Here is an 18,419-nt window from a genome sequence, read left to right as displayed (position 1 = left end):
TTTTTAAACTGCTTGATTAATAATGTTGGGTGAAAAGCCCCTGTCAATAGCTATTGCTTTTAAATAATTTAGTTCTTCATCAAGGGCTAATTTGGAGGAGCAAACTTGAAGAGCACGGAAAACATAGGAATAAAATGAAGCTAACTTTTGTTTAGTCGGATGACATGATTTAAAGTGTGGTGGAAGGCAAACCGATGAAGGTTTACGGTAAACTGTAGTACTGAAGTTGGATGTGTTACGTGTGACCAGAATGTCGAGAAACGGAAGAGAATTGCAAGTCTCAAGTTCAAAAGTGAACTGAATAGCAGGATCAATAGAATTCATTGTTGAAAGAACTTTATTTAAATCATCTTTATTACCTTCAAACAGGGTAAAAGTATCGTCTACGTAGCGGAACCATGCCGGGAAGTTTAAAGTTTCAAACAATTTTGATTCATAATAATGCATGTAGATATCAGCCAGGATGGGACTGAGGGGACTTCCCATGGCTAATCCCTCAGTTTGCTTGTAATATTTATTTTGGAATACAAAATGTGTTTGTTTCAAACAGAGTTGAGTGAGAGAAATTAGCTCATCAATTTCGATGCAAGAGAAATGAAATTCGCGAAGTCTGGTTTCTAGACATCTTAATGCACCCTCCACTGGGACATTGGTGAATAATGATTTTACATCAAAAGAAACCATGAGTAAACCATTACTAGGAGAAATGTTTTTAACCTTTTTTACAAACTCTATTGAATTTTTTATGGTGTAAATCTTATTGTCTAATAGAGTGGAAAATCTAGAAACTAAATATTTAGCTAAAGGATACGAGGCAGTACCTAAATTTGATACAATAGGGCGGAAAGGAATACCACTTTTATGAATTTTGGGAAGAGCATATAATCTGGCACAATTCGCAACAGATGGGATAAGCGAATGTTTTAAGTTGCTTGAAATGATTTGCGAAGATTTGATCGCAGTTTTTATTTTGGATAAGTCCGAAGGTGAAGGATCTTTAGGGATCGGATTATATGGTCCTTCGTTTAAGAGTTTAGTGACACCATCGATGTAAGTGTTCTTATCCATGACGACTATCTGGCCGCCTTTGTCGGCCTTTGAAATGATAATATCCGGGTTAGAATGAATTTCGCGCATTGTAGCTCTTTCTCTCGCAGTTAGATTTGGTTTCAAAGGTTTATTATTGAATTTCACATTATGAGCGATAAGATGCCTAATCATTTCTTTCTGTGAATCTGAAACTTTACTGAACTTGAAAGCTTTTTCGATAGGAGCCAAAATCTTTGGAATCGAGGGTTTACAGGTTTGTGAGAAGTTAAAATTATATTTTAGAATTCTCTCTTGTTCTTCTGAAAGACTAACATTAGAAATATTAACTATTGTCTTGATGTTTACAATGGGAAGATTTTTTGAACTACTTGAACTGGAAGACTGTAAAAGAAGTTTTTCGAATTTAACTGCAAGGGTGTTTTTATGACGGTTAACTGCATTCTACGTTCTAGACCAAGACTTTTGTTCAAGGGCAGTGAATTTTGGATATGATTTAGCGAGTTCCAGATGAAGCTTATAGAGTTCATGTTCAATTTTGGACAATTGTTGACGTGTATCCCTTATCACGGACCGAAGTAAGGCAAGCTTGCAATTTAACAGAATTCTTGAAACGCGACTCGAAGGTTTTTGATTAGATTTGATTTGAATAAAATTGGGGATCAATTTTTTACATTTACATTTAAGTAAAAAGTCAAGATGATTCAGGAATTTTTGCCGTTTCAGGCGTAATTTAGTGAAACGATTAACGGATGAAGGCATGATAAACAATGCAAAAATCAAACTAAATTAACTGAGCAATAATAAAGTACACACAAAACACAGAAAAATCCCTCACTGAAATGAATAGAAAACAAAACGTTTGTAAGCAAAATGCATGAAATCAGACAAGCAAAGCACAATATCCAAATGTACAAAACATAAACATAACTTGAAAATTGCAAAAATGTACTCACCGAAACTTCTACAATCACAAAATGGCGGCCACACCACGTGCTTTATATATTTAGGGTTTTCTACTTAAATTCGAAAAGCTCAAGTGTTGATGTCAAATAAATCAAAATTAAAAGGGATTTAGAAGCACACTTCAACGAGTAAAGTATTAAAACTTGATAACTATTCACCATCAGCTTAAAGTGGTTTAACATCTGTTTTACGATCAGCTATGTAAAGAACTCATTAAACTAACTACTCCTAAAATAGATTTTCGATTCTAAGCAACGTTGAATGCATTAACTATTTATGGACATAGCTTTGAAGCTCAAGCACTCTGAAAGTGATGCATCAAGGGAAAAAAGCTCTAAAAGTCGACTCATAAAATAAAATCTTGTTGCAGAAAAGTAAGAGAAAGTTTTAAATATTTATTCAGTTCATTCAATGAAATGAATATACTCAGTGGACAAAATGTCTTCGTAATATCTGTGGTCACTATTTAGAAGCTAAGAAAGAACTGTGGGATTCTTAAATTAGTCAAAAAAATATAAATAGATAATTCTTGACTCAAAGGGCTGAAGACTTTTCCCAGTGTTCAATAAAACAGAGATTCTAGAATTGGCATTTGATTCAAAATTTATACAGTTGCAAAGGAATAAAATGTTATAAGGCATATTCTCACTCCTTTCTGCACGCCTTTGTGGTGTAATTTTAAATATATTAGACGCATATTTGAGAAGTCCAGGGTTCGAGTCCCGGCTAGGGCATGGCATAATTTTTACGTCTCCTGTTTCGAAACAAAGCACACACACACACACACACGCACACACGAAAAAAAAAACTAATGAATCTTCAGTGTTTCTGAATTTTTACTGAATTCCGGATTTTATTTACTTACTTCTTTATAAATTTTTTTAATGTGATCTTGATTTCATGATCACATTCATTTGCATTTGATTTTCTCAATAAGTTCATATTTATAGAGTGTAATCTTCAGCAATCGAATTACATTATATTTCTAAGCATCTTTAGAACGAAGCAAATGAAGCCATTTAATTGTCAAGAATTCTCTAAAAGAGTCAAGGTCTCCTATCAGTTAACGACCTTCAGTTTAGGACTTCAGTTTCAGGGGACTGAACAGCAAATCTCAGAGAAGATCTTTAATTAGAGAAGCATTTTGTTTCGGTTCAAAATGCTTAAGAGAATTTAGTTTCTTTTAATTGGAGTTAAACTCCCTGGTTTAGCCTGATTTTATTTTGTTTTGAGTTCGTAGACAAAGCAAAGCTCTTATTAAACCTCATGTTTTATTTAAAATGTACTGCTAATTATCAGCATACAAACTATAACATATGCTACCTTATTTCACGTGTATGTCGCAAAATCTCATACATTTGGCAAACATCCAGTGCTTGACAATTATTTTTTCGGCTGAAGAAAATGTTTGTGAAAGCAATCAAACATAATTTCTTGTCCACCATGACGACTTTCACAGTTATAAACTTTAGCTATAGAATGCTCATACATGCTTTTATGGAAGTTTTGATAGCAAAATTGCTACTCATGCTTTCTAGAGAGCCACTGAATGTCAATTAGTTGAGGGATAACCTTTGAGCAGAAAAAAGTTGTTCAGTAAACTTTTCCGTAAGAAATCCTAATGTTGGTATGCCGAAATCTTCTTGTAAAAATACTCCGGCGCCTATGAAGGACATTATCTACCAACTAGTAAAGAAGTATTGTGAATCGGGATTAGTAGTAGATAAGATAAGATGTGTAAAGCTCAAAGTGCTAAATACAGGAGGTTAAGGATATTATCTCGCACTGAATATTAAAGGGTTCCGTAAAATTCAGTAGTAATTGTACACTTTATGCCAAAAATTTCTCTCTTTCGTTTTGCAATTAAGGAGTGCAAAAACTTTAAGACATTTATTAACCCTATCTCAAATATCCCTAAAGTAATATACGTGGCCAAAATACATAAACGAAGATAAAGAAAAATTGAACTGGTTTTTGATTTGGTATTAAGCTTTACAAAGATGTAGGTTACTCTTTTAAAATATTTTAACGTAGGATTTAAACGGAAAAAGATGTAACAAACATAATTTGAGCTGCCAGTTCACGCTATTAAGAATAACTATTTTATTTACTCTTCAAGTTTATAACCAGTGTATACAGATGTTATTATTGTGAAATGTTTGAAAATTCGAATAATATTTTGGTGGTCGATGCATAGTTTAAATTCCATTAAAATGTTACATTATTTATCAGTGATATATTATTCTAAATAAAGTAATTAATCTGTGGATATTATTATTCATTTTCTACATATTTGCATATAGTAGAGCTGCATTTTCACCAAACCATTTTAATTGGAAATATTCTTATAAGCTGCAGAAAACTTTATTGCATGCGTTGAAAGAAATATCTGAAATATAAAAAAATCATGAATATAAGTGAAAGATGCTACTCTGAGCTTTAATATTATGCAAAACTTAGTTTGCCATTTATTTTATTTTACAGGAAAGCTGTAAATCCGAAGTTTGATCTAAATTCGGTCCGAGGTTCGAATCCCGCGAACGGGCTGGCTACGTGGGCGTTTTCGTGGTTTTTTCCATGTGTAACGTGTATACGAGCCAGTTTTCCTTAGAAAGTTCACTCCAAAGATATCCTTCTGCTTAAGCAGATGGACCTTGAGGCTTTGCCGTAATCACATATTAAAAAAAAAAAAAAAAAACACTTTCCTTGAAGAATTCCTAAGCTAAATAGCTCATATTCACGTTGCGTATGAGGAAACTCACGAAAATTTACAATGCAGCTGGGTTAGTAACTGCATTGTAACTTCACCAAAACTTACAATGCAGCTTACTTTCTGGGTTCGAACCCGAGACGAGCTGCAATAGTTAGCGATCTTTAACTATTCGGGCAATGGTGTGTCATCTCGATGAATAAACCTTATAAATATGTAAGGAATTTTGATAAAACTAATAGAGATTAAATTATTAATAACAACCTAACTCTGAATGCTTTTCAACTTTGAAGCAGCTAGTTAAATCAGTTTCACAATAGAAGTAACAGAGACGTAAACTAATAGAAATTATAATATTCATGCAAACTACCACATAAAAGAAATTCTAAAAATTTGCTTAGCCCATAAAAAAATTTAAAAATAATTGAAATTCCCAAATGAGAGAGAAGGTTTGGTCTGAAATCCTGCATTTAACGCCAGAAATTATGCGTAAGGCTTTGCATCTAATATTTACTGCCAAAGTAAAGGAAGTGTTGTAATCGTAAAAAATTTTGGGTATCAAATTTCAAAGAAAATATCCATTTTGAGCGCTCTCGAATCCATCGGAACGATGTTTTTGCGTGATATCTGTATGAGCGGACAGAATGAAGGTCTCTGTTTCCCAAAACGGATTAAAAAATGGATTTAAAAGGCATTCAGAAGAGATATTTTTCGTGACGTCGGTACGTACGTACGTATGTATATATCTCGCATAACTCAAAAACGAGTTATACCCACTCTGCTACCGGCACGTTGAGCTCACTTTTTTATTCTTGGTAAATTGATTTTTATGTTGGTAAATTGTGCATTATTTGCTTTAAAAGTGATTCAGTTATATTGTTCTTATGTTCCGGTTAAGGCTTTTATGCCTTAGTTAATCTTGGTTCTATAGCTGTAGAATTATCCTCAATTTAAAAGTCGCTTAATTGCGACTAAGCCTAACGGAGCAGGCATTTATTTACAATTGAAACTTAACAGAATAGTGATTTAAGTCAATTTATGCAACTTCAAAATTTTTTTGCCAGGTGGGATCAAATATAAACTTTCAGTTTTGTGCACCAAAAAAATCTGCCTTCTTGTCCGCTGGCTAAACTGCTTGTTTTTGCGTAGAAACAATAATTTTAATTGCAAAAATTTTGTTTCAGCCGCATTGTGTTTAATGTTTTTCTGTATTTTTCAATTTTTAATGAAGATGTTTTGAAGTTTTGTGTATTTTTGGCTTGCGGCGAAGTGAGAACTGAATTAATGATTGAAAAACATTTCTAATGAAAGTCGAGGAAATAAAATTAAATAAATTGTATATAATTTAATAGGCCATATAAGGAAGTCATGTGGTGTCTACAGCAGATTTTGTTTCATATATTTTTTAAATGTTAAATTTACCGTACACCACAAACTGAGAAAAAAGAAATATAAACATAAAACAGAGGCTACTGCAATTTTATTTCATTCACTGATACATTCATTGTGTAGGAATTGTAAGTTGTAAAACGTTTTCTATTCGACAGATTCAACCAAACATTCCTCCGATTGGGCATTTTCCATTTTTGCAGAACTAAAAATAGATAAAAATAATTCTTTTATTAATTTATACATGCATTTGTGCTTATTACAAATTATTTGCACATGAGATTTATAAAGCAGCACGAGTTTCACTTTATACTTCTACTAATTTGTTAATATGCAGATAGTTTGCAAAGCTAAAGTAATTCATTAGGAGTAGATTATGAATTAAAATGAAAATATATGAGTAAAAAAATAAAACTTCCATGATTTAAATTTTTCAGAAAGATTAGCTTGCGTAAGGTAGGAAAGATTGGTTTGTATAATGTAAAATTATGTTGATACTAGAAAAGTAAAAGAAAATAATAAGGATACTCACTCCTGTTGGCATGACACCACCTACATCACAGCAAAGTTGCCTGTCTGGTGAGTTGTACATCTCATCAGACCCATCGTCATAGTAGCACAACACGTGACAAGATAGAGGCCGATCCTGAAATTGGGAAAAATTATCTTAAAAATTAGCTATACTTTCTTCTCTGATAATTTTTAGTCCAAAGGAACTTTGTCTCTAAAGGACTATTGTTTTCGTTTTGCTTTGCGTTGAATCACAATAAATGTCCGTTTCACTTTTCAAACTGTTGCCACCAAATGTTAGAGTCCTGCATTATATTTGAAGAAATTAAATAATGAAAAATCTGCGTAAATGTACGTATATTTCTCGCATTGTGACAAAACAACGGTACCTAGAGACATCGAAGTTTGAATGACGTAATCCTCCTACGAATATGGACATGTGGAAAACCAAATTTGAAATTTGGAATTTGTTTCCTTATCGATTTACTCTTTTGTAAAACTTTATAGAACTTTTGAGTAACAAACACAACGATTTAAAAGTGAGCAATGACAACACTCTACGGCGGAAGGAAAAAACTTTTTTATCTCCAGCAGAAGCGGAACTGTGTATCGAAAATTCTAAAGATATGTTCATTTAAAAAAAAAAAAATATATATTGCGACATTGCTACTGAACTGAATTTTATGGTTTAAATGCAAAGAACATGATATTTAATAAATAAAGGTAACACACAAAATGTTAAAAAAACGCCCCTTTGGACGAAATTTAAGATCTGAAACCTTTCAGATTTTTTTAACCGTATGTTTTTATTAAATATTATAATAAACTGAAAGAAATTATAAGGTGGCAACATTAATTTCAAAATTTCTTCTAAAGGAAGAATATAAGAATAGTTTTGCAGTTTTTAATTGATATTTATTTGTCTTTAACTATTACTCATACTGAAGAGAATATTTAAAATACATTTTAAATTTACTGAATGGAAATTTCTGCAAATGCTTCTGCACAAAGTCCTTTGCGCAGAAGACATAAAAGATCAGGTGAAAGAATTTTGAAAAGATGATCACAGCAAATATTTACCCTTATAATCTCATTTTATTGCACAGAAGTATTCCTAAATAGAGAAAAATGGAAGAAAGTTAGCTATCTTTACATTTGAATCAGGCTAGTATATTCTTAAAATAATTATTTTTAACTACGTAATTTCAACTACATAATTTACAGTTTACTTTAATGAGGTGTCTATATCATGCAGATTGAGTAATTGATAATTCATCTTAAAGTTTAGATAGTTCGCGGGCTAAAGTAATTTTAGATTTCAATTAAAATATTGATTTTCCATTACTATTCAATTGAAATAAAATTTTGTTTAATATACGCTTAAAGTATAAACGCGTTTGTAGTGTTTATCGAGAATATTAATGGTGGCCATTAAGATTCCATTGGAATACGGAAATATATAGTCATTTAAATGAGATATGTGAAATTAATTTTTTTTTCACCTGATGCATCTATAGTTAAAATTCTCTTGTGAAACTATGAGTAAAGCCGAGATAAATTAAAATTTGATTCACGGTTATTTGGAGTAACTAACTATAATGTTAAAAATTCTTTATCTCGTTAGGTTTCAATGTACTTTGGATTTTAAATTTTTTCCTTTGTTTAAATTTTCTCATTTATTACATTTAAATATTACTGCGTGTAATGTTCATTGCGCGTTTTGATTAAAAAGGAAAGTTAAGAATTTATTATTACTGAAATTTACAATGTAAAGAATTGAAAATCATTTTGTCACATTTTGGGGAAGATACCAGGTTTAAGTTATATCGCTTTATTTCCCAACGTACAATATATATATATATTAACTTTTAGTTACCTTTTTGGCTTCAACTACGGTTCTTCCATTTGCATTATCTTCACAAATTTTCTTCTCTTGCTCATTCGGCATAATCCACGAAGGTCGAGACATGCCACCGCCTTGACCTCCTTGGCCGCCATCTTGAGTATAAACCACCACCTGGGGAAAAAAGTACGGCTGTTTGTTAAGGAGATATACTCGGTGATTATATGCTATAAGAATGATGCTTTCATGGCGAACTTTCTGAGGGAAATTGATTTATATTAAAGTTACACAGGCAAGAAAATATACTTAGTTATTCATTTCTGGAAAAGTAGTAATAAAGTAAGAATTTAATTATCTTATACTACTTTTGGCCCTTATTTATCTAAAAGCTTAACATACTATTAGCCCTGAAAGTGACAGAAACATTATCAGCAAGATTTTTAAGATTTGAATTTACATTTCAGCGGATCGTTGAGCTGAAAACTATGCTTCAAACCGAAAAATGCTAAAGTTAAAATCTCTGAATTTCTTATTTGTAAGACTTATGACTATAGTTCGCAAGGAAATCGTTGTCATTTATTTTTCGATTTTTAACAATTATTCTAAAACCTTTAAATTGTTTTGGTAAGGACAGAAGAAAAGCATTTAATTTTATCCACAGAATTTTTGCTCAGCAGTCTGGTATAGAAACAAGTATGAGTTCAACTGAAAGATAATACATTTCGCTGAAAGGCAAAGACTCAAAAATTAAATAACCCGTTTACAGTGCATGAATCAAGAAAACATCGTGATCGGAGACTAACAGCCCTTTTGAGTTAAAAATATAGAAAAAGAAAGAAAGAAAACTAAATCATTTAATTTTTAATCTGGCACCAGAAGATTTGTTAAGGTTTTTAATGCTCTCGATGAGCATCGAAGTTTACAAATCTGCTCTTAGACTCATACCTGTTGATAAACCCTTTTTTATTTTCCTTTAAGCTTTATTATTAGGTAGCGTTTTCTTCGCACTTATGTCACATAAAATTCAAAAATAAAAAATTCAATAGCAAAGATACAAAGTATTTTTTAAATGCATATTTTATATTTCCCGATAGAATGTTAGGATAGTACGCTATTCTTTTTCTTTATTTTCTACATTAAATCTTTGAAAACTAATCGCTCAGCAGCCAGCCGCCTGAAAGAGTTATCATAAAAAAGAACAAGTATACAATGATTTTAATGAGCCCAGTAAGAGTCATATTTCATATATATATATATAATATTTATAATTAGACATCTCATGATATTAATGCATTTTTAATTAAATCAATCAGATAAAAAAGTAGACAACTACGTCTAAAAATTGCATTTATTGCTTTTCAATCCTTTGATTTGCAACTCAGTAACAGAAAGACTAAATTTAAAAGTTAAAAATCTTACTCTTTACAAAATGGCAACACACTGGTGAATGGAAATTATAAGTATTCCATTTAAGGCAGTGGCAACACATTGCTTTTAAATAGCCGAATTTGTGATTAAAGTTTAAAGACAAAGTAATTTAAGTCTGCCTCAGACGAAGCTAATTTAAGTCTTTGCTATTCAAGATCCTTAGTCTTACATTTTACCGAACGGCAACAGTCTGACACGCTGGAGATAAAAATGTTCTATTTCAACACTATTTTCGTTTCTGGCTTTCAGATCACTGAAACTGGGAAACAAAAATTCACCAGTTCCTTGTACAAGCATTGCATCGAGAACAGTACTAAAAAATACGTAAGAAAGTTTTAGATCTCGAACCTTGAATAGCAAAGACTTTAATTAGCTTCGTCTGAGCCAGACTTAACTCTGTGTCGTTAGGAGAGAAAGTAGATATCGCCTTGAGGAACAAAATACGCTTGGATGTAATAAACTAAAATCTTAATTTATACGCTATAACGCTAATTTTTATCCTTTGGTGTTTGAAAAATCATGAATAATTTAAAAAAGTATCTGATTTATTTTATGTATCATATGCTACTAAGTATGTACCAAATACAAGAATATTTCGTGATGTTAATGCTATAATTAAATTAGGGAAAAATAATTCCTTTTCGCAAATAAATTTAAAAATATTTTGGGGATTTTTCAGTTGGTGTGTTGGAAATCAAACGTAAGTCAATTTTTAGACTTTGATATTTCTTCATAGATATATGTATCAATATGTATCTTTCGTAGTTCTGATGAGATTTTTATTAAGTAGTTCAGTATTATTAATAGGTCGCCTTCAAGATGGCACACCATCATCAAGGATCTGGCACCTTCATGCAAGTCGGCAGCTGTTGGAATGAATAAAAAATCTCTTTTATAAGGATGCTGGTTTTATAAGGATGCTAAGGAATCTTTATGGATTTTTTTTTCAAACAGATACCTTGCATAAAGTGGCGTAATCTGTGGAGCACCGCTATGAAGCTCTGTTAATTTCATGTAAATTGTACAAAAATGAAAACTTATTATTATGATAATTTAACTATTGAGCTAATCCGTTTAGTGAAAGTTAAGTTGTATCTTTGATTATAATAAAAGAAGGGGACCTGAAACTTATCTTTTGGAGAACGCAATATCTGTGTATTAATAGCTAAACTGCCAGCTGTTTGCAATTTTTTTTGATTTAAAATGCTTTTCATTTTTAGTCCATTACTCATTCATCAGTCATTACTCATAATTCATAATAATGAATTATGAGTAATCAGTCATTACTCATAATTCATATCATCAAAGTTGTGTACCGGTACTGAACTTCCAAGCGTAAAACACATTTTTAAAAATTTCCGATCCTCTAAATAAACATAGAAAATTTTAAATATTGGATTTGACTAAAATAATGACTGGTTGATTTAATTTAAAACTCTGGTATTTTTAAATATTTAATTTACTATGACATCTCTCATTGAATATGCAGATGTAATGACAATATAAATTATGTAAGACTGATAAATAAATAAATTAATTAAGAGAATGACTGTGCTCTTTTGGCAAAGTCTTATTCATTGCATTAACTACTTTAAGTGTCCCTTTGAGTTTACTGTAAGAACCAACACTTGTCAACTAAGGAAATATGTACTCTTCACTAGAAAAACTCACTCCAGTTCCCTGATATCGAATGAGAAATAATATTCGTAACATATTGTACAAAGACGAGCAGGAAATATGAAAACCATTTATGCACTCTCCAAGAATTGAACCACGAATGTTCACTTACCAACTATACTTACCAATTACTACTTTACAACTAAATGCACGGGGAAATGCTGTAGTTTTTTACATTCCGATACATTCTTTCCTAAGGGATGACTGGGCTACCCTGGTAAGTATAGCGGTTATTCTGCTGTTTACATCACTGTAAAAATTCTTAGATATTTTTCTCGAAGCAGAAAAAAAGAAAATTCAGCTGTACCTTCTCTGATACTCGAATACTGAATTCTCCAATCACTCGCTGGTCGCGATAACCTCTTACACTGGAAGACTATACAAAGGGATAATGTGATAATTTTTGACGATTTGATCACTGCATCTAGAACTAGTGCTTGATCTGCGTATAGATTAAAAACACCAGATAATTTACTTAGTTAATTACTTAAATAATCATAGTTATGTCAATTTCTAAATTTTATAGTAAGCATCATACTTAGTTTAACATTTACTGCTTCTCAGTTTAGGCTATTTTGTAATGAAATCAAGAAATTATACATAAGAATTTTTGCTTCATTGTATTTTGCTTTGTAAAATGGTATCTATCGCTAAATGTAAAATGGTTACTATCGTAAAATTGCAAAATGTATTTGTAGTGTATTGTAAAATAGTATCTATCGTAATATTAATGTAAAATGCTATAAATCTGTTGATAGAAAGGATAAATCCAAACACATCAAACAGCCAACAACAATGAATAAAAAAGGGAATGAACATGGGAACAAAAGTAAAAAGTTAAAAATTTAAACAAGAAACATAACAGATGTAGTCTTAACAAGGAGTTCATATAAGTTTTGGCATTACAGTATAGTTTGCTTATCTCACCACGTTTCTGAGACTCTTTGCTAGTTCTAGTTCTGGGCATATAAGAAGATATTCTGCATTTATGATACCCGAATAACAAATTCGGCATATACTAGATGGAAGGATGCCAATTTTATTAAGATGATGTGCCATGCAACTGTAGTCTGTAAGCAGTCTGAAGTTTGCCACAGCCTCTTTACGGGTTTTTGAGAAAACGTTTTCCAAGTGTCTTGAATGTTACCCCAGGATTTGCCTGTTGGTTTTGCTGCCTGGTCAGGTTTAAGAGTATCTATTAATTTCTCAAAAATATGCTTTTCAAGTGCATCTGGAGGAAGTGGTTTGCTGTCTTGTGGCTCAAGTGTTCCTCTCTTTCTGAGTCGCCTTAGCTATAGTTGTTACTCAGTTAGCACCACCCAGGAGGAACGTGTGAATCAAGGATATCACAGACGCGATTAATATTGCCTATAAATCTAATTTGAGTTGCATTGCAATGGTATTTATATTGTAAAATTGTATCTATCGCTAGTTAAAAATGGTATGGTATCTATCGCTAATAAACTAATCGAATGTTATTCTTTCTTGGTCTAATATCAGTATCCGAGTATGTTTAGCTTATATATTGAAAGATGAGCTGGTAAAAGTCGCAAATGTTCACTTACATTTTGCTAGTCATAAATCCTCACATGTTTCATTAGAATTTTTTTAAAGTTTAATGTGGAAAGAAATTGGGAAATAGAAGTTACTTACGCATGATGCGAAGCAAACCAGAGCTACGAATAGTAGAGAAGACGACATGTTGATGTAACAAAAGCCTGAAGGTAAGATACTTGTCTTCAGAGTGAACTGTTTCTAGTTGGTGAACACTTCAAGTATTTATACTAACTTAATGACCTTTTCCATTTACCCCATCATAATTTCTAGTGTCATTCATGTGTCAAACACAAGGCATCGGATGAATTAACATATGTTTGGAGCAGATGTTAATTGTAATTTTTATTTAATACATTTCGAAAGCTTATTGAAGCTATACAATAACTCTCCTAATTCAACTGTTGTATTCAAAGGAAAATGACAGACATTACTTGATGAGCGGTATAGTTCAATTCATTTGCATATAATCTGTTAATTACCAATGTTCCTCTAATATGCTTGTTCGAAGTGGGTGAAGCGAAACATATGTGAAGCAGAAAAGTTCAATTATGCTTGCAGAAAATTGCGGGTGATTTTTACTGCTTTTCAGATTCTTTAAACTCTTAGCTGAACAATTTATTTATTCTTTATTTTAAGTTAATGTTTAATAAATAAAGTATCCTTGCGTACATTTTAAATATATACCCTGAAGCTATTTAAACTGTCCCATCTCTGCATATAATACACAAGCTGTTAATATTGTCAGTCGCATCATCTGATTTTAAGAAATATGACTACCTTTGTTTCAGGAAATAACACAGTAAGTATCCCAAGCCACACTAATTTATAAATAATCATCGCGATTTGATCGAATTCAAATTTTAACAGCTTGTTAAATTTTAAAAAATATATTGTGAAGTTATAGCTTATAGCTTTTATTGTGAAGATATAGTTTAACTTTTAAACAATATATTGTGAAGCTATAGTTTTATCTATAGCTTCGCAATATATTGTTTAAAAGTTAAAAATATATTGTTTAAAAGTTTAAAATATATTGTTTAAAAGTTAAAAATATATTGTGAAGTTATAGTTAAAACATAATTTGTGAAGCTATGAAAATATATTGTGAAGCTACAGTTTAAAAAGGTACTTTCGGACTAGATTATTTAAATATGGCAAAGCGTATATTAGGCCTATCTACCTAAGGGAAAAAATGGCTTCGTGGAAAAAATTATAAGAGAAACTGGCCTATACGTATGTTCTAATGTGGAAACGACAAAAGTACATATGCAAACATCCTGTTCACCGAAACTTGAACTCGGGTGGAATTGCCAGTGTTCAGTGATCTAATATACTCGGTCTGAGAGTTATTATTATAATTATTTCTTTTGGAAGGAGCATGGTCATAGTTTTGACTTCTAGTTTTCACCCAAGGCTCTTAAAGCTTGGCTATACCTAGCTCCCTGTGAGGTAAACTTTTTAACATATGCTCTGCTTGTTTATAGTGCTAACAAATAATAGTAAATCTACTATACTTTCTAGATTGCGATTATTTTGAATTAGCTTATCAGTTGTTCATCTGTTTCATAAGACAAAGTTAGTTCTTTTAACCATTTAAATTTAGTTTTTTTCGCCAAGCATAGTTTCACCATACTATCTATATGTTTGTGTTAAAAGAACAAGTTTCTTTCAGAGTTATTTAACACATCTGCTGTTTATCTTATAGTAGGAAAAAAAGAGTATTTTTTGTTGTTTTCTCATTGGTTGTTCTCGTGTTGTTAGCTGAAACATTATCCTTGTTTTGTAATAAAATTCTTAAAAGCATTTTTATTCAAGGAAATATTTCGTCTTACTAACTTACTATTTTGTAGATTTCTGTATTTTTCAATTAATTTATAGAGCGTTCTAATTACGTTACAAATCTAGATTTAAATAGATTGTGGGTTTGAAACCATATAATTCATTGCATTTATTTGCAAACTCAACAAGGCGTGTTTAACACCTTGACCAGAGTCCCCAAATAATAATATAACGTTATTTTGAACTTTAGGTACTATGAAAATAACTTTCGAAGTACTTTTATGATTCTACATGGTTTTATTTACCTATAAATTGATTTACATGGATTTTCAGACCGTTTTCATGTTTTTATGAATATCTGAAACTTCGAACAGAGATAGCTTTGCAAGGAGACAGTTTATTTACATTTGAAAGTTGTCTTGCAGATGTATGAAAACATTTGCCTTTCGAATTTTAATGTACTTTTATGTAAAAGCCTATTTTCAAATTTTAATTACTCCGTGTCTATATTATTGTATACATGCATGGAAAACTTTGAAAGAAAAACGTGTTTATAAAGATTTAATTGAAACTTTGAGTTCTGGTATTAACAAGATCACAGAATGGATTACGCTAAAGAATTTGGAACATGTTGAAATGCAAAGAAATCTACGTAAGGAAGACAAACTGGATTTTATTGGCAAAGAAGTTTGTGAGATTCGTGATTTATTAGATCACGAGAAACTGACAATGTATAGAAAAAGAGGTGAAGAAAAATGAAGTGAAACATATAATTATCAGAAGAATGAACATTCCGATTTCTGGAGAAATAAAGAAATCATCTTAAAGCCCCTCAAGGAAGATATTGATGTATATTATGAAACAAAAAAATAATATTGATAAAAAAATTGAAATCGGTATTGTAGATTCTTTTTGCAGGAAAAATGAGGATATGGTAGTTATACTGAAGAGCAGAGAAGACTGTAGAAAATTGGAAAAAACGATTATTGATAACGAAAAACTTAATCAACTTGTAACGCCGAAACGTAGAAAATTTATACGACCTAAGGCTATTATTTACGATGTTTCTAATTTTCTTTCAGACGACATACTTATAGAGGCTTTAAAAAGGGAATATTCATGTGATGCTGTGTTCGCCATTGTATAAAATGGAAGCCTCAGAACAGGAAATATTGCATTGAGTTTTTCATGTTTCACGAGTGTCAAAATTTTATTTTGGAGGATCAGAGAATAGCAATCTTATTCTGTAAAATTGGAAATCTTATTCTGTAAAATTATATATTCGTCTTAAACAATCACCAACTGCTTGGCTTCGGGCACACAAGATGATTTTTGTGAAAACACAACCGTTTGTGGAGTGTGTGAGGAGAATCATTTGCGTTCTAAGTGTTCTTCTGATTTCATTCTATTTACAAATTGCAAAAATACAATCGACGTTTCAGTACTAAATACAGAGTGTTTCAAAAAGAATATACGTATTATAAAGTGTTACTTTGTCCAAACTATCGTCTTGGCTCGGCTATTGGCGAAACGAATATATAGTCCAGTTTATATTAATAGCCGCTAGATGTCTTCTGTTTTGTGTGGTAACCGTCACATGTTTAAATACTCCGCAGCAGAAATTATTTTGTATTCTCGAGTTTGCGAAGTGAAATTTCCTGATTACAGTGCAAAGGCGTTTCAAGTTGAGATACCAAAGTGATCCTCCGAATGGGTGGAACATTCGCAGATGGTATCCACAGTTTGTAAATACAGGATGTGTATGTAAAGTAAAGAGTCCTGGCCACCCTCGTGTTCCCGTCGAAAATGTTGCACGAATTCAAACTGCTCTCCAACATAGTCCTTCAAATTAAACTCGTCGTGCCAGTCGTGAATTACAACTGCCTACAACAACAATTTGGCGTGTTTTGAGACATCGGTTAGTTATGAAGCCGTACAAGTTACAGATTATTGATGCTATTGACACTTTCGCACAACGCATCGTGTTCAGTGATGAAGCGACTTTTCATGTTAGTGGTCATTTAAACAACCACAATGTTCGAATCTGGGGCTTACAAAACCCATATGCAGCCATTGAACTTGTACGAGATTCGCCCAAAATCAATGTGTTTTATGCGATATCCCGATCACCTGTATATGGCCCATTCTTCTTTGATGGAAACACTGTTAACGGTCAGTAGTATCTCGCTATGTTACAAAACTGGTTGTTTCCGAGGCTGCACTAAGACAACACAATTTTTCAACAAGACAGCCCCCCCATCACTGGTGTCGCCAAGTGCGCGATTATCTGAATGAAACTCTACCGAACCGTTAGATTAGTCGTCAAGGAGCTGGCGACTTAGCATGTCTCAGCATTTATATGCTTATGGCCTCCACGGTCACCGGATTTGGCATTCTGTGACCCTGTGGGGTTTTCGTTAAAAACAACGCTTATGTACCACCACTCCCACATAACCTGGAAGAGGTGAAGAACCGGATCCGTACTGTAACATCAGTGACGACGGAGATGCTTGCTTGTGTATGAGAGGAATTTGAGTATCGATGTGATATTGTTCGTGTCGCTGATGGGAAGACATATTTAACATCTCTAATCTGAACTTGAGAGGTTCGTACATATGTGCGTAAAGTTTCATATTCGTATGTCATACAGTTTAATAAATATATGCATTCGAAATGCGTATATTCTTTTTGAAACACGCTGTATAATGAGGAACATGATGCTCTTTCTAAGGAATGTCCTGTGTATTTGGAAGAAATTAGATTTATTAAGGATCATCTTGATATATAAAGTTTATTTATATCTTATTTATTTTGGTCGGCTGGGACATTTCAAATCATTGTCGTTATTTGTGATTTACATTTCTGCACTCTAGTGAATTTTTGTAATGAAAAAAATTTTCCCTTGCCTTTTATTTTGATTTTTTAAGCACAGCGGCTATTCTAGATTTTGTTTCTAATTGATCTAGAGACTATGATTTTATGATTTTAATTATAAAAATTTTTAGCTGATTATACCTATTTTAGTATAAAATATTTGCAACAATGTAGTGAACTCATATTTTATCTTTTTATATATTTATATTCTTTTTACCTCTGAACCCCTTTTAATCTATGAAAATTTTAAACTCTAATTTTAGTCACTGTGCTGCCGCTGCTTGTAGGCTCTCTGCAATTGATACCATTATCAAAGAAACACCAGGCGTTATTACTTTACAAGAGCCCTATTATATTTAAAATAAATTGCGCATGTTCTATGGACTTGAAGAGTTGTGCATGCAGAAATGGGTAGAACCGCTATCATTATTACTAAGAAACAAGTTGAATTTGTAGTGGACGTAGTACAAGATTGTGTTGTGGCTGTTTGCACGTCTGATGGTCAAAATAACTTTGGTATTACTTCGGTTTATTTCTTACCAGCGGAGGATTTGAATACACATTTATATGCTTTAGAAAACGTTTTAAAATTGTACAATTTTAATTTTATAATATTAGGTGATTTTAATTCTAAAAATT

General features: G+C 31.9%; 1 protein-coding gene across 2 annotated transcripts in view; it reads right to left on the bottom strand.

Moving 5' to 3' along the window:
- Positions 1-6,185: 6,185 nt before the first annotated feature.
- LOC118183534 (uncharacterized) overlaps positions 6,186-18,419 on the bottom strand; it is a 32,692-nt gene continuing 20,458 nt past the window's right edge. Inside the window, exons 1-4 of one of the 2 annotated variants that reach the window (XM_035353122.2) lie at positions 13,224-13,345; positions 8,499-8,639; positions 6,645-6,758; positions 6,186-6,317 (exon numbers count right to left, since the gene is read on the bottom strand). In XM_035353122.2, coding sequence (XP_035209013.1) covers positions 6,273-6,317; positions 6,645-6,758; positions 8,499-8,639; positions 13,224-13,271 — 348 coding nt within the window. In that variant the 5' untranslated portion in view covers positions 13,272-13,345 and the 3' untranslated portion in view covers positions 6,186-6,272. Of the gene's footprint in view, positions 6,318-6,644; positions 6,759-8,498; positions 8,640-13,223; positions 13,346-18,419 lie in introns of those variants that run through there. The other variant, XM_085812993.1, reaches the window with a different exon arrangement.

The sequence above is a fragment of the Stegodyphus dumicola genome, chromosome 3 (assembly GCF_044657685.1).
Source record: "Stegodyphus dumicola isolate Sdum_Otavi_A_Nest chromosome 3, ASM4465768v1".
Taxonomy (NCBI): domain Eukaryota; kingdom Metazoa; phylum Arthropoda; class Arachnida; order Araneae; family Eresidae; genus Stegodyphus; species Stegodyphus dumicola.
Note: the sequence above shows the minus strand (reverse complement) of the source record. Positions and strands in the feature narration are given on the sequence as shown.